This window comes from Apis cerana, linkage group LG16 (genome assembly GCF_029169275.1).
Source record: "Apis cerana isolate GH-2021 linkage group LG16, AcerK_1.0, whole genome shotgun sequence".
Lineage (NCBI taxonomy): Eukaryota > Metazoa > Arthropoda > Insecta > Hymenoptera > Apidae > Apis > Apis cerana.
In genome coordinates, this window is record NC_083867.1 from 3,761,604 (window position 1) to 3,778,547 (window position 16,944).

The window sequence follows — 16,944 nt, forward strand, 5'->3', positions numbered from 1 at the left end:
GCAAATCTGCGTTTCTGACATTTCCAGGACCGAACGGGTGCCCGAGGCGCAGGGGTCGGCAGACGTACACACGGTTCCAGACCCTCGAGCTCGAGAAGGAATTCCACTACAACCACTACCTGACGCGACGGCGGCGAATAGAAATCGCGCACGCTCTCTGCCTGACGGAACGACAGATCAAGATCTGGTTTCAAAATCGGCGGATGAAGCTGAAGAAAGAATTGAGGGCGGTGAAAGAAATCAACGAGCAGGCAAGGCGGGAACGCGAGGAGCAGGAAATGATGAAGAAGCAGCAGGCGGAAAAGCAGGCCAAGATGCAGCAGGAGCAGCAGAATGCGGCCCTGCAGCATCAGCAGCAGCACCACGTAAGCGGTCTCGACAAGACACAGAGTGATCTTCTGAAGGCGGTCAGTAAAGTGCCCACATAGGAAACTTTGCTAGGCCGGTTGTCTTTCTTTTAAAGAAGAAACAAGAGACTGGACGCAGCCTAGACGCAGACATCGAAGCGACGTAGCCGGTAAGAGAGGTCGGTCGAAATGTGTAGAGGACCTTAGAAGTGAACTAACCGCAACTCCAAGCCCGAACGCGGCGCCCTCTTCTTACTCTTCCCGCGCGAACCGACGAAGACGCCTGAGAATTGTCCGTGCTCTTCTTCCTCCTGCTCCTCGAAAGGTGTTCTTCTTGCGTAGGAGGATCTCGTCGAGTGATCTCTGTTCTCTTGTTTTTTTTTATATCAAGTGAGGGGAAAAAGCGGAAGAAACAAAAGGACGATTTTGGGAAGGAAGGTTTTACGGAACACGACTTTGGGGACGCGACAACGACGACGATGCGCACCGTACGCCATTGTGTCTAACAACGAGAGACTTGATGTCGATAAGAGGCAGAAAATGTGGAAGGAAAAAAAGAGAGGGAACCGAGAAAGACGCGCGACGATGTTTGAAGTTGTCTGTCTCTTTTGTTTTTTTGTGAAGGAAGAAAGGAGATGGAGATACACAACCGAAGAAGAAGTTGATCGTAGAGAAGAGCGTGTAGAAAAAGCACACCCTCAAGAAGAAAAAAATTATACACTACGTACTTATTTGGCTGGGCCAAAAGGAAGGACCTAGCCTGTGACTGATTCCTAGAGCGTATAATGTAATAATTGTTTAATGGAGCGCGCTGCGCGACGAGTCATCGCGATTGCCGAGCGATGAACAGCGGGGATGATTAAGTTGGCGTGATAACTGCCATATACGAAGAGCCAACGATCGCGGGAGCTAGGCGAGAACTGGAATTAACTCGAACCGAAGGAGAAACCGAAGGATCAACACCACTGTACCGTACATGTGAGACTCGTGTACGCCAGCGTCGATGAGACGATCGATTAATATCAACGGAGAAGAGACCGTAGTGGTGGGGAATAATTAAACGAGGCTGTCGAAGAATTCGTGTAATTGCGGTGAATGATCGAAAAAAGGAGGAAAAAAGAGGACACGAAACTCGTTGCTCTCCGCCATTTTGAGGAACATGGACGATGATGGGCTTGATCTTCCGTATATATACTTCACTGTTTCAATTCCGATCTGTTATTCCATCTTCTTTATCCGTCACGCCACTTTTATACTATTCCTTATGTACATCGAAAGGTTTATCTTATTGGTGAAATTTTTTTTCGAAATATCAAAATAGTTCGATCGAAGAATAGTTTCTCGTCGATACGAGGTTGCAGATCTAATCTCACGATTTTGCAGGAAGGTTCGATAGCTCGTTCTTTAAGGACGAACCGATAACACGATTCGCGTTACGATTAGTCTCGCTCGAAAAAAGATCGTAAGAATTCTCGACTCTTCTCGTTGAAACACGATGGAACGTATTTTTCGAACGATTGCTGAAAGCCGGCTTCGGATACTTTTACCCGATTGTAACGAAATCAGTGGCGCATGCATTAAAGAGTATGCTCACGAGCAATTTCGTGCCGACTTCGATTTTCCTTGAGAGAGGAATTTAGTGATACAAATCGATGCCATTTTGCCAAGCTCCTTTTCCAGACTCAATTAACCATGGTTTACACTCGCGATTGCCTCTTCGAAACTTCGTGTCGTAATTAGGCAAATTAATATCGGCTACCGATAAATACTTCTATCATTTCTGACGTAATTCGAGATCTGTATTTGCCGACGTAAATATCCTTTAATCGTTCCAACTCGTTGCGAATGTTTTATTTTATTTTTACGATTTTTATTTTTCTTTTTAATTTTCTTTTTTTTTATATGTGTACGTTTCTCTGACCCGGATCGCCCATGTTCTTTCACGAAACGTTTGGAAATTAACGTAATATGCGTCGTTGCTCCGGTTGGTAATTATATTTTAAGAATAAATTATCTCTTCCTCTGGAATCGAATTATTGTTGATTCCTCTTGATTAATACGAAGTATTATTTAGGAGGAACGCCGAAGCGCGGAAATTTATTTTTTTACGAAGAAATTTAACAGACGAGCGATGAGGCGTCCTCGAGTTAACAAGCACGAATAAAGTGTGTATATTGTCCATTTGTTTCTTTTGCGTGAAATCACCATTACACGTATCGCTAACTAAAATTTCATAGAAGACACGAATACTGATCGATAATTTTTTTTTACAAAAAGCCATCTCAAAGAAATGATACGATACAATATTTATTCGTTATATACTCGAAACTTTCTTGCCAATACGACTCGATAACTCTTATTTCCACTACTGGGGAGAAAGCCGATGAAGCAAGTAATATCATACCGAGCATAAATATTTTCAAAATGTTTGGGTTTTCGATCTCTTTTTGTCTTTTATCAACTGGCATTTTCTTGCGACCTTCGTAGCCGTTAGAGGATCGAATTTCACATCTATAGCTGTTGTGTGCCGTGATACCGAGCCGTGAGCTTACAATGAATAAATACACATATACCGTACAGAGGGCGTTTCATCAAGCGTTGCTTGCTTATTTCTGTCATGGATACTTAACCTCTTAACAACTTCGCGTATCGATATATCATTTTCTCTGTTTTGATACGAATACGAATAATAGTGATTACACAGTGATGACTACAGTGTGTGCAAAAGAAACAAGTGAATATACTCTTTTAGAATGTGTGTGAAAAGACTTATAATCGTGATATAAAGCAAGAAGCGGGATAATTCTCCGCGTATTTCTTCGATCGAGACATGGTTCGTGATATTACGTGATTGGCGCGAGTGTTTCGAGTTGAAAATTGAAATCGTTTCAGGTAATATTATCGGTTTCGGGGATTTGATTCGTCGATGAGCACATCCACATTCATTTTATCGTTTCAGTTAGATCTCAGAGGATATCTCGCAAAGGTATCGCTAAAGGCTTTTACTAATACAAGATAATTTGTATAAAAGTAGCACGTTTTCCATATTATCTAAGATAATTTATCGTATCGTTATCGCGAGAATATTTTGTCCTTTAATTCTCGTCTCGTGAAAATAACGATCTATGATCGTTCTCTGTTCTTTTCAACAGAAATCTAATTTTTCATCTATATTTCTTTTGTCTTTCTTCCTTTCGTATTTTTTTCTTCTTTTTTATAAATATTATTCGCGGTAAGGTGTTAATTCTTGTAAATTTTTCCATGTTAATTTTACGTAGTGTTACATAATTATATCGATGCCGTGTTGAGCGTCGAGCATCGAGATTGTTGAACAAATTTTTTTTGTTTTCGTCTTCTCTTTGCCATATTTTCGTCCAATTATCACGGGACAACGACGTCTTTTCGCAAATCACAATTCGAACGCACAAGTAATCAATCGTAAAAAAAAAAGAAAAAGAAGAAAGGAAAAGAGTTTGGGAGAGTGGAAAAAAGAAAGAAAACAAATAAAAGTACACACGAGAGAGAGAACGAACTTTTAAACGTGATGCAAAAATGTTTACAAAGACACACTGGATGAGTATCTCACTCTTAGTACATTAAATACGTAATTTGGTGTCAGGGTAGACTTTTTTCTATAGATATAGAAACCGTTATTGCTATTTACTTACGTAGAATTCATAATGAAAAAAAAAAAAAAAGAGGACTCTAGCAAGAAAAATCGAGAGAAAAATTACAGGACTTCAGATAATATAAATTATTACCTAATTATTTTTTTCTCTTCCCCATTAAATACGATTCGTACAAAATATTCCTCTGTCTTTTCAAACGATTCAAATGATGATTGGTTTTTCAAAGTTATCGTGAATATATATTTTATATATCTATGCGTCTATGTGTCATTTGATCTCTCTGTTCAAAGAGAGAATGGATTTTTCAAATTTTCCTCGTTGAAAAATACATCGAATTACGTGATTTGATGTTTTTGTTGAATATTCTCTTTTTTGTTTCTTTTTTGTTGTATCGCGATTTTTAGCGCGAATCGTTAAGTTTTATCAAAATTGAAGAATTGTTTATTGTTAAGACGTTTATTCGAGCAAACCGTATGAATATTAAAGTGCAATGAATCGTCGAAATATCGATAAAAACGCATATACGTAATTCGAGAACAAGAGAAAAATCATAGATTTGCTTTCTTGACGCAGGAAGGCAAGGAATCTATTGTACGAATCGTTGAATGATTATCTATTTACGATGTAAAATCATAGTACACAGTACCGTATTATATATTATTAAAAATAACGAGTATATTATATAAAAATATATATATATATATATATGCATATATATATGAACAATTGGAAAAGAAAATCTGTTGTACTCTAAGGACAAGCAGAAACAAACAGAAAAAAATTTTGATAATTGTATCGTGGAGAAAGGAAAAAAAAAAAAATTAAACTTAGAATACGTATAATGTACGTAATTGTAAAAGTCACATTATAAAGCAAACAATTAATAGAAAAAAACGAAATGAGGAAAAAAAATTTACGAAAAAAAAAAAGATATAAATAATAAGAAAGAAAAAAAATAAGACTTTATTAAATCGAAGGGAGGAAAGGAAAAATTTTTAGACCGGCTAGAGCAACTACTATTAAATAGCGAAAAAAAAAAAAAAGAAAAGAAAATAAATAGACGTCCGTAATCAAGGTGAAATTGCATCGTTTTTAGAGAAAAATTTAAAGAAAATTAATATTGTGCGAAAGAGAAATAGAAAAAAAGGAAGAATGATAGAAAAAGAGAATGAATGAATAAACCGTATTCATATTAATAATATACTGCTAATTACCTAAAATACTATTATACATAAATATCGCCGTACATAAAAAAAAAAAAGTAACGATTAAGCTGAGCATGCGAGTTTATGCACGAGATCTAACTCATGTAAATTATCTCCATCTCTCCCTTCTTGCCCCCTTCAATTCCTTCACCATCTTCCTCAACTTCCACACTTCCACATATAGCAAAATGTTATATACCTCTGCATACCGTAATGACGTGTTTTGACACGTGACGAACAGGATAGATGAAAACGAAGAAAGAATAAAAAAAATATTAGTTTACGCGAACGGCGTAGAATTAATAAAAATATAATATGTGCGTAAAATATACAATAATAAGATATATGATTTAGTTGAAAAGAAATTAAACGTTTAAGAGGAACAGAAAATACGATTACATTGTATAGTTGTCGAGAAATTACAATTAGTAACGCAGTTTAACGAATGCAACCGACGACAGCTACGACGATGACGATGACGATGACGACGACGATGACCGTTGAAAGACACGTGTCTAGAACCATACTTTTTTATGGTTCTAGAAACTTTGAATTTCGTTTGCTTGGATGCTTAAATCGTTAATTTCTTTCTTTATTTTCTTGCTTATCTTTATTATTCTTTTTTTAAATGTCTTAATGCTTTAACCGTTCGTTGTTATTCTATACTTCAGCAAATTTTGAAAGTAAAACGATCCTTATTCTCATTATTATTTCTTAACTATCTATTCATTTTCTAAGTAATGTTGTTTTTAATGCCCATTGCTGTTCTCATCAAATTTTGAAACTAATCTTTATTGTTATTATTATTTCAGCCACCTGCTCTATATATATTCGTTTTCCAAGTAATGCTCGCTTCAACATTTGTTGTTATCTCTACCAAATTTTGAAACTGATCCTTATTGTTATTATTATTTCAGCCACCTGCACCCATTTATTCTTCGTTTTCTAAGTACTGCTCGTTTTAACGATCATTTTTATCTTTGCTAAATTTTATAAATTTTGGAAACTTATCTTTATTATTATTGTTATTTCAGACACCTGCATCCATTTATTCGTTATATTCTCGAGCTTTTTTGTAGATATATGCCTCGACAGCCTCTCCATTTCCAAGGTCTTCCTTGGATTCAGTGAAGCGAATAATTTCAGTACATCATAAATTTCTTTAAATGGTTTGACTCTGAATCCCTCTTCGTTTTTCGTTGGCTGTCATTTTTTAACGACGATCGTCTCAAAAATAAAGTAAAGTTAGAATTTCGAGTCCTTAGTTAGCTCACGATTATTCCTGAACCGTGAGTTTATAACTAATAATATATATACACTTGAGGATTTTATTAAAAATTATCTCATTGAATAAATATATAGATTCGGTCATATATACAATCTGCGGGCATTGCTCTATTTCCTATGAAAAATCGTGACTTGCGATGAACGTTTAAATTCTCGATATCCTTCGAAGGAATTAAAAAACGTATCGTACTTGCTTCCGCGTGATAAATGTTTCATTTCTTTGAAAATCCGTTTCTGTTTGCAATCCTCGTTTCTACTCTAACGTTTTTGCGTCTAACGTGCTTACAATTTGAATTTGTCAGGTATGTGTCTCCTTACACGTTCGCCGCGTGTATGTACGAATAACACGATATTATTGCGACTTCTAGTGACACGACTGTATCTTCTTCGGAGTAGGGAGAATCGGCGCGCGTGGGTTTAGCAATTGAAAAGCAAAAGAGAAAAAAAATTGTGCGAGAAAAAATGTCGATGCATGCACAAGTCGTATATCGGTTCCGGTCCATATAATATCTTAGTTACGGAATTTAACGAGATAGAGATAATCGCAAGCGGCCGCGATCTGGGCATGCGCAATTATTCGTGATGCATTTCGTGTGCTGCCATTTTTTTTTTTCTGTTCTCCTGTCGGCAGTTTGAACGGAAAGGGAAAAAGGAAGGTGCACGTTCGCGCCTGAATCTTTTTTCGGCTCAATGTATACGTAAAAAAAAAAAAAAAAAAAAGAAAAAAAGAGAAAAAAATGTTGTATGAAAAGAAATGAAAGAAAAAAGGGAACTGAAGAAATTTAATAGAAATGAGAGAGAAATTTTTTTTACCGATGGAAAAAAGTCCCTAGAATCGATGTAACTATTTGTAGAAAAGCTTTACACGTGACTCTATTTACGAATTATTATTATTATTATTATTATTAATATTATTATTATTATTATTGATTATTGATTATTGATAATATTATTCGTCGACACTATTTTTATTATTTTTATTATTATATAACGTAGCTTTTATTTTGAATGTTACAAGTGTTCGCGTACAAAGTCTGTTTTTCAAAACGGATGTTTTTTAAAACGACTTTAAAGTGACACGGCCGGCCAGAAAACGGGTTAGCAGAAGTGGCGGCGCCGATACGTCCGACAAATTAGGGATATACGTAACGCGTACTAAATATAATTAATTATCATTATTAAATTAGAAGTTTGTACAGTAAATGCAATGGTGAGATTTGTAGCGATTATATACATACGTAATGTATTAAGTCTTTAATCGTTAATGATTGCAGTTCGAAATCGGAAGGGGGAGAGGAAAAAAAAAACGAAGAAAGAAAAAAACAGAGAAAAGAACTCGTAGTTGGATGTAACGTGTAATTCAGACGAGTTTATCATTTTCTTGAGAAAGCCAATGTGTCGGGTGTAAACGAACGAACGATTTGGGAACCTATGCGTTTCCTCTTTTTCTATTGTGGTTCCATCCACTTCATTTTACTCATTTCTCTTTAAATCGTTGCTCGTTTATTCTCAAATGATTATCTTAATAAAGATGCGCCTCATCTGCGTGCGCCGTTCTCTTGTTGTTTCTAGTTATAATCTCATTAATAAAGTTTTCGTTGACAATTTTAACGTGTTCCATGTTACATGTTGCAAGTTGTTCGCGTTGCATCGTTTCCGTTGTTTTCTCGTTTTGTAAGCATCTATGTTGATTGTCCATATTATTATTATTATTATTATTATTATTATTAATATTATTAATATTATTATTATTATTATTATATATGTATATTTTTCTTTTTTTTTTTTTTTTTTAAGTTTCGTTATCGAATACTTTTATGTTCCCTTACGACACCCAGTGTCTATCGGAATCGCCTGTTACAGAAATTGACGTTAATTTTATTGAGATTGGATAAAAAGCGTAGCACATCGCAGATGAACGTGTCTCGCGTTCCCAAATCATTCGGGTAAGAAATCGGGAAGGATCAGCGTGTAAGTCGAGAAATTTTTTTTAGAATAGAAAAAAAAAAAAAAACTGTGCGGGCGCCGTCCACATACGAAGCTTTCTCTCGGCTTATCTTTTTAAACAACCTAATGAACATCTACGTTGTTATAGAATATTATTCCAAAATAATTGACGCGTAATCATATCATAATAACATTCATAAACGCTTCCTTGTTCTCTTTCATATTCGCATCCTTATCCCCATCCCTCCCATCTTTGTCATCCCAGATCATTTTCTCCTCCTCATCGACATCCAATCGATTTACTCGCTCTATCTTACCATTATTATATAGATGTATTATATTGAATTAAACTATATCGATTAGGTCTATACATATGCATATATATATACGTATATATATATATATACATATATATATATATATATACGTATATATATATACGTATATAGATATAGGTTATGTCAGAAACACGAGGGAAAAAAAAGGAAAAGAAACATAACAACATGAACAACGTGAACAACAAAAAAAAGCATCCGCTGTGTAGTAGTACAATTTTTGCCCGACTTGCCAAATTCGCGTAAAAAGAAGCATAAAAAAAAAATATATATATATATATATATGTATATATATATATATATATATATATAAACCACGATTCATCGTTTGATAAAACCTGCAAAAGGAAAGGAATATTTACGTGCGTGTCGCGCGATGTTCTCGAGAATGTCAAAAGAAAAAAGAAATCAAAATGGAAGATGCGTGCGCACGCGCGTACGTGTGAACACTTCTCTAATCCGAATTAAGGAAATTGTGTGTGAAACGGAAACACTGGAGTGTGGCTCGAGCATTGGTCGAAACGATGTCAGCGTTTTGGCATGTACGAAGGAACGAGAGAGAGAAAGAGAGAGAGAGAGAGAGAGAGAGAGAGAGAGAGAGAGAGAGAGAGAACGAAAGAGTGAATGTCCTTCGTCTAGAGGACGACTTATGTATGCATAAGAGGGAGAGAGAGAATAATTAGTGGAAAGCGTGCAAGCGAAAAAGATGGAATGAAAGAAAATATCGCGTGAATCGTGCCGTACTAATGTGTATGCGTAAGCAAACGTGGCAAATTTGACAAAAATCGAAATTTATTAATTAATTATTCTTAAAATATGCGCGTACCAATTGGTGATGAAAAATGAAGGAAAAAGAAGATTGAATTTAAAACGTTTGACGGGAACATAGGATCGAATTAAAATTGCGCAAAAACAAGAGAGAGAGAGAGAGAGAGAAAAAACTAAAGAATAATTTGTTATATTTTCTTTTTTTTTTTACCTAATTGTTTATTTATGAGCTGTTTATTTTACACGTTTTTTCGTAGTTTTGTTTTTGTTAAATGCGAAATAAAAGAGTAAGAGAGAAAGAGAGAGAGAGAGAGAGAGAGAGAGAGAGAGAGAGAGAGGGGAGAAATTGATGAGTTTTGTCTTCTTCTCTTTTTTTTCTCTTTTTCCTTTTCATATTTGTGATACGATTATCTCTTTTTGTACGATTTTGAGATTATGTACAGATATTTTTAAAAATATTACAATTCCGAAAGACGATGATTCTGTTTTGTAATCAGATCGATCGATCGTCACAGAAAAAAAACATCCGTGCCATAAAAATATATGATGATGGTATACGAAACGATTCGATCGTCTTTCGAAAAAAAAGGAGAGGAAAAAAAAAAAAAAGAAAAAGAGAAAAAAGAAAGAAGAAGTAAGAATGACTTTTGAATGAAAAAAATATATTGTAATATATTATTTCTATATACACTTCTCTTTTGATTGTGTTCGTTAGAGAATTTTACGATCGATTTGCGTGTGTTACGCAATACGATTACGCACTTAGATTTGGAATCAGCTGTAAACTGTTCTTTTCTAAAATTAAAAAATTCGACGAAAATATAAAACATGATTGTTTGTAACTGATTCTGAAAATTTATATTTATAAATCTACATCACCGTTTCTTAAAGTTTTAAAGTTTTAAATCCTCAACTCAAATTAATTGTTCTTCAAAATTCATTACGATAATCGAACAATAAATCAAATTTTAATTTGAAAAATGAATTGAACCACAATTAATACGGGATACAGGGTCGAGATTTAAATCAAGAATTTATTATTTCTGTCATAAAAAAAAAAATAAGAAAATTTTTCAATCAAATTATCAACTATTAATGAATTTTTTTACTCTCTACGGAATATTATCGTCATTCCTAGACCCTGTATTAACCAGATTGAGGTTAAGGATCGCTGGTCTATATTCTAAGTGTCGTATCTTTTATTGGCAGCTCTCATCTTTCGCTCATGCGTTGAATATTGTTATTTTTACAAATCCTTTTTTTTTTTTTTTTTTCTATTATAGTTTTACATTTCGCGAGTGTATAGCACTGTGTGTATCCTGCCGGTTAGTTTCTTAGCGGGTCGATGATGCCTCGAGAATTTCACGTTCGACCAGAGAGGAGGGGGTGGCCTGTCTCATCCCCATTCGCGCGTTTTCGCGTTGCGCGAGAATTTCCACTCCCTCCACTTTTACCTCTCCTCCCAGTAAAAACGATCGTGCAATTCTCGAACTTCGTCCCTACATGGATATATTTTATCGATTATATTATTGTTCTGCGCCGTTTCGCGGTTACTTAAAATATATTGTTTATCGTTTCGATAATTAATAACAATTGTACGCGAATCGTGGTTATTCTTAGGATATAAGTTGACGACGAGCCGAAAAATTGAAAAAAAAAATAAATAAATAAAGAAATAAATAAATAAAAGAGCCACGTAGCCGGGTTTTGTGCACATGTCGCATATTCATTTGCTCTCGAGTCGCCACGACAGAGTGGAAAAATGATATTTTTCTCTATATCGAGTGTTCGATGCTTCGACGCGACGTACTGTGATCGTTATTGTTTTTCTTGCGCAAAAACGGAAGCCATTGTTCCTCGTTTCTTTTTTTCTTCTCTTTTTTCTCTTTTTTGTAGAACAGTTTTTTCTCACGGCACTGTTATAATCCTACTCGTGAACCATTCGTCAAAATAACCATGCGCACGCACTCTCAAATGTCTCCGCAAACGCATATAACACAGAGAATACATACGTACCAATACTACGTGCAACTCACATACGTAACGTATACATACATTCATGTACCATTCATTCGAGCGTAAAAAAGGAAAAAGAAAAAACAATATAGGAAAAAAAAAAAAATATCAGAACTGAGAATTTAGGTCTTATAATTATCGTCTTGCTGTACCTACGTTTAAAAAAATGAATGAAAAGCCGTGTATTACTTCAAGAGTTTCTTCGATGTAAATATTAATACTACGTAACGTTAACGTTGCTCAGTGAGCGAGAATCTGCGGCAATCGATGGATCGTAATTAATCGATCTTGTTGATCGATCGATCGATCGATAAACTGCGGATCCTCGCATGCCGCTGGATGATACCTAATTAATGTAATGCTAGAACGATAAGAGAGCGTAGCTGTCCTTCAATACCTACCTTACCACGTTAAGAGTAATAAAAGTAAAAGGAATAATGGAGTCTCATGTCTATTTCAAGAATTAGTATTATGCCGTAACGATGAAAAAAAAAAAAAATTAAATAAATAAGATGGTGACGACGACGACGAGGGTGGCGATTGACGATGACGATTGACAAGCGAAAAGGTAATCCATTGACAATGAATGTAAATGTATCCATTTTCGAAACTTGATGTAGAATTATACTCATAAGCTATATCTATGATATACAAACGAAATAAAAGCGTATAGTAAATTAATAGGATGCATCAGATTACTGGTCACAAAGCATCTTCCTATGGCTCCCAAAGTCCCCTCTTTGAAACATTTTTCAATTCCAACGACAACTCCTTTAAAAATATCACATCATTTTATTTTCAAATAATTTTTATGTAAGATATTATAAGATGAATTAGTAGCCACGTTTAGCTATCGCGTTTATTCCACTTCCTTCATTCTTAGTTCATGACATAACGTGAAACCTCCCCACTTTCGCTTAAAGTGATGGAGGATAGCCAATACTGAACAAGTCTGACAATAATCGTTACATAGATCTGAGATAGAGTTCAACGGTATATTCGATTTTTTCAGTTATATGTGGAATATTATGTATAAATATAACCTCTTCCAGTTGCTTTACAAATGCATGCTTTTTCGATAATATTTTTTATAACACTTTTACATTATTGCATTATTTATTCAAATGCGCATTATTAAGATGTCAAACAGCATTTATAATATTAAGAAACTAATAATCGACATAATTTCAAAAAATGACAACGAAACATAAAGGTATCTCTTCTTTCACAACATATACGTATGTACATACTTTGAATCACAAATAACACGGGAAAGAAATAATTATTATACACGCGTGTAATAATTCAAGCAAGTTCATTCCACATATTCGTCGCATTGTGAAATATTATTCGGCATTTTCGAGCGAAAGGTAGCGAAATATCGTGATTTCTGTCGATTCTATGGGACTAATTCCGAGAGTATCGAAGTTACGTCTCGATTGCCCGTTTCCAGCCGCTGGGGTATTATAGCCGGGGACTCTTCGGTCGCAACCCTCGCAAAACTCACCCCATCTCGTCGTATTTTCGCCACTTTTACGCTTGGAGGGGCGAAACATTGAAATGGAAGCATTGAGTGGTCGCGTATGGCTGCAGATATTCCGAAATAACCATATCGCTTTATGCGCCATGGTTCCCCAAGTCCTCCTCCGATGCGCTACTCACCCATTTGCCTTACAATCCCGGTGTCCATTGTTCGACCTCCGTTGTTCGATCTGGGAATTTGTAGACTCTTTATTTTGAAAAATTCACGTCGATAAAGCAATTAACATTTTTTTAGATTCTTTTTATATTTATCATTTGGAGAAAATTTTTGTTTATTAAATTTTGAACCGTAAGATAATTTTTTTTTTAATTAAATTAAAATTTTAAATTTACTTTTTTTATTGAAAATAAATATGCATACTTAATTTATCGATATATCATCACTCGCATTTAATCCAAATTAATAACAGAATTTCAGAATTCCAACAATTATGAGAAACAATTTGGACAAAATCGATTTGGATATTTGCATATTTCCACGGATGCTCGGCCGCAATCCACGAGGATTACAAACAGTTTCCACGCTTCTATTTCTTCCAAGCTTATTTTCTGATCACGTTAAAAGGTTTCCATAAAACGTAATATAAAGCGATTCGAGCCAAACCGTCGAACGCGATAGGTTGCGATACAAAGCAGATACTACCGTGCAATTTCGTTTTCGTGGTAGAAACGTCGAAACAATAGCACTAGCGTGTAACTTTTGGATCTCTCTCTCTCTCTCTTTTTTTTTTTTGCATCATGAAGAGAGTTTGAACTGATGGGTTCCCGGTGCAGAATAGATCTTTGGGGGTCTTCGACGAAGGATTGTTCTGGTGTCGTTAAAAAACGGCGAATGGACGAGAACAACCGTAAAATTACCGTGTACAGCACGGTGTATAACGTGGTGCAACGGTTCGACAAATTTACGGCCTTCGAGTATCGGCGATGAACCACTCGTAAATGCCGAATAATTGCGTGTAAACATTTTTGTCGTCGTCACGGTTCGCCAATTGTGTGAAGAATGGAAGGTCGATTATTGTGGACCAATGTTTCTTGTAAATCCTTGCTTATATATATTTGAAACTTTGTCTGAAAAGAAGAAAATTAAAGGTGATTCTTCGTAAAAGACAAATTATTTTATATTTAGAATATCAAATTATATTTCTAAAAAAAAAGAAGGTTATGTCATCGAAGCAGAATTTTTTTTTTTTTTGATTTTTATCGAAGATGAAATGTAAGTAGACATATCTTCAATAGCAGTGAACTGGAAGGAAATTCAATTCTCGTTTAGAATTAAAGTATATTTAATAAATCGTTCGTGAGTGTTTATCGATGAAAGTCAGAAAGAAGAAATTTTGTAAGAATTCAATTTCTCTAAAATCATTAAGAATATCGAGCATTAAACCATGTATAACTATGCGAATTTTTTTTCACTCATTGAAAAAAGAAATAATAGATTCTAAACTACATTCCTAGCAATTTCATTTTATTGCCTCGGTAAACGTGAAATATTGATTATTTCAACGAAATGGTATCGTTCTTAACTCGAGTAAAACCGATTTATTCTACGTAGCAGAGAGAAACAAATACAATAAAAATCTTAGGAAATTACATGGAAACTACGAAAATCGTTTCGAATTATAATTTTCCACGAACAGGTTCCGCGGAATGCGTGAAACGCGCGCTCATTATCTTTGCGAGGCAAAGAGACTCGCGTTCACTTATCGCTGGATATAATTTCCCATTACCAATTATCCGTATCTCGTCAACAGTGTATCCCATGTTCTGCAGGCGTACCAACCTTTGAGTATATACAGGGTGCTCGAACGAACTGGAAAACCACGAAATGCTTAAGGAATATCTCGAGAGATCGAAACAAGTACGAAAAAAACGTCCAAATTTATTTTTCTATTCTTAAACAATTTATTTTTACTTTTTTTTTATTTAATTTTAAATAAAATCGGACCAAGGTTTCGTGAAATGCAACTGTCTCGTCTCGTTTAGCGAAAAATTAAATCGTTCTCGTGCAACTTTTAAAATAAAACAGATTGATTTAATTTTTTGCGTATCAAATTTTAGCGTTGAAATTTTAAATTTTCTATCTACTTTTTCAACACTGTGTATACCAAGTGAAACGAACACGCGTTGACACCCACCCTTATCGCGCGGATATATCGAGCGTCTTATATCACGTGGATTTACAGAATTGGCTGGATTTCGAGTATAAATTCTTGGATCCTGCCGGATGAAAAAGACTATTTAACGAACGGATGGTAATTAAGGGTAATTAAAGGAACGGCTGAATTAATAAAATTTGCAATTCACGAAAATTTCGTTCAAATTTTTTGGCCATTTAAAGAAAAGTTAAGAGTATTAATTTAATAATTTATGTTAATTTTATTTCATGGATTAAAACAATGGAAAATAATACGTGAAAATAATTTGTAAAAATAAGTATTACCTATGTTTTTATCCGTGGAAATTATTATTGCAGTTTATGAATTTTTTATGATTATCCCCCTGCAATTTAATATATTGAAATTCGTTTAAGCGGCGTGTAGCATAAGTTACAGTGATTCATGTCGAATAATAGAATGTTTACCGATATCAATGGATGGGTAAAAAGAAAATCATAGAAAAAGACCCTCGGTCCAAATCCCTCCAAGTTTCTCCCCAAGGGATAACGTGAAAGCTCTTACATATGCAATCCCACAGAAAAGGACAAGACGACGTTCCATCCGCGTTACGATGGAATATAAGAGCCCTGTCATAGAGCCCATTTTGCACAGATTTAATACCATCTAATAAATATCTTCGATCAAATAACATTTCAATCTCTAAACGAAAATTAATATCAATTTTCTTTTTCTTTTTTTTTTTTTATCAAAAATCATACTTCTGATAATTGGAAAAAGAAAAAATTCTCAGACTCAATTCTCAGACTTGGTTATAATATCACACTGATTAATTGGACAATGAAATTGACCTTCTTCCAATTCCTTCATCTGTCTTTCCAGACGTTAAATCACCACACGAGGCTGACATAAAATTTCCACCATCCAGATATCTCGTCGAGCAATCTTGAGCTGACAATAGCGAATAAATCCATTCCAGATAAGTAACCAGAGGATAGCCACGTTCTTTGATTTACTATATCTCCGATCTTACCAAGGCGCCTTGTATTGAGCAACCCGACCACATACCATTGTATTTACCTTCTGAACAATCGCGCACGAAACTATTAATCTACAACAACCCGACTGCCCGGCTTCTCAACTGTCACACAAACATTTAATCTACCACTACCATATTAGCTTTCGAACTGTCGCTTTTAATCTACGCCTTCGCCACACTACAAAGTACCACCTTCGTCCCTCATTTTGCGTAACGAGCGCAGTGAACGTTGGCCACCGATTTCTCGAATGCAATCCTCGAAACAGCGCCGTTTACAGTAATCGAGCCACGCCCTCCAACGGTTACCAACGTAACTACCGTCCCGTAAAAGGAGCGCCACGGATCGTTCTCCATCTTGGATCGTCCGTGAAGTTCCTCGAGAGGGCGAAAAAGTCGCGTACACGCGATACGTAATTCGTTGGATTCGAGAGTCGTCCAGTCGTCGCTCTTATTCATTTTTATTCGTTTCGGTTGAACGTCGCCCGAGGGATCTCGCACTTCCCCTTCCCCGTTCACCTCGTGCTTCCTCTTCCCGATCCCTGCCATCTTTCACCTCCTTGTCACCCGACTGGCCGTCAGTTTTCTTCTTTCCGGCCGACGAAACCGATAACTAAGGGAAGGAAAAACGGGATGGAAGACTCGCACGCCTGGAGCATATATATTTTAGCGCTGTCGTAGGATGTACACATCGGGTACACGCACGTACACTCTCGTC

General features: G+C 35.5%; 2 protein-coding genes and 1 long non-coding RNA gene across 6 annotated transcripts in view; 2 read left to right on the forward strand and 1 right to left on the reverse strand.

The window, feature by feature from the left end:
- The window catches only part of LOC108000309 (homeobox protein abdominal-A homolog), a 44,455-nt gene extending 32,240 nt beyond the window's left edge, over window positions 1-12,215 (forward strand). The window contains exon 3 of one of the 2 annotated variants that reach the window (XM_028667954.2): window positions 1-12,215. In XM_028667954.2, coding sequence (XP_028523755.1) covers window positions 1-428 — 428 coding nt within the window. In that variant the 3' untranslated portion in view covers window positions 429-12,215. The other variant, XM_017060546.3, reaches the window with a different exon arrangement.
- Window positions 1-16,944, forward strand: part of LOC108000314 (uncharacterized) — a 252,647-nt gene that overhangs the window by 224,624 nt on the left and 11,079 nt on the right. The gene's annotated exons all lie outside the window — the stretch shown is intronic.
- On the reverse strand, window positions 8,239-16,523 carry LOC114577877 (uncharacterized). Its single transcript, XR_009833117.1, has 4 exons — window positions 15,658-16,523; window positions 15,517-15,575; window positions 14,804-14,886; window positions 8,239-14,144 (listed from the first exon to the last, which is right to left on the reverse strand). It is a non-coding gene; the product is annotated as an uncharacterized LOC114577877 (long non-coding RNA).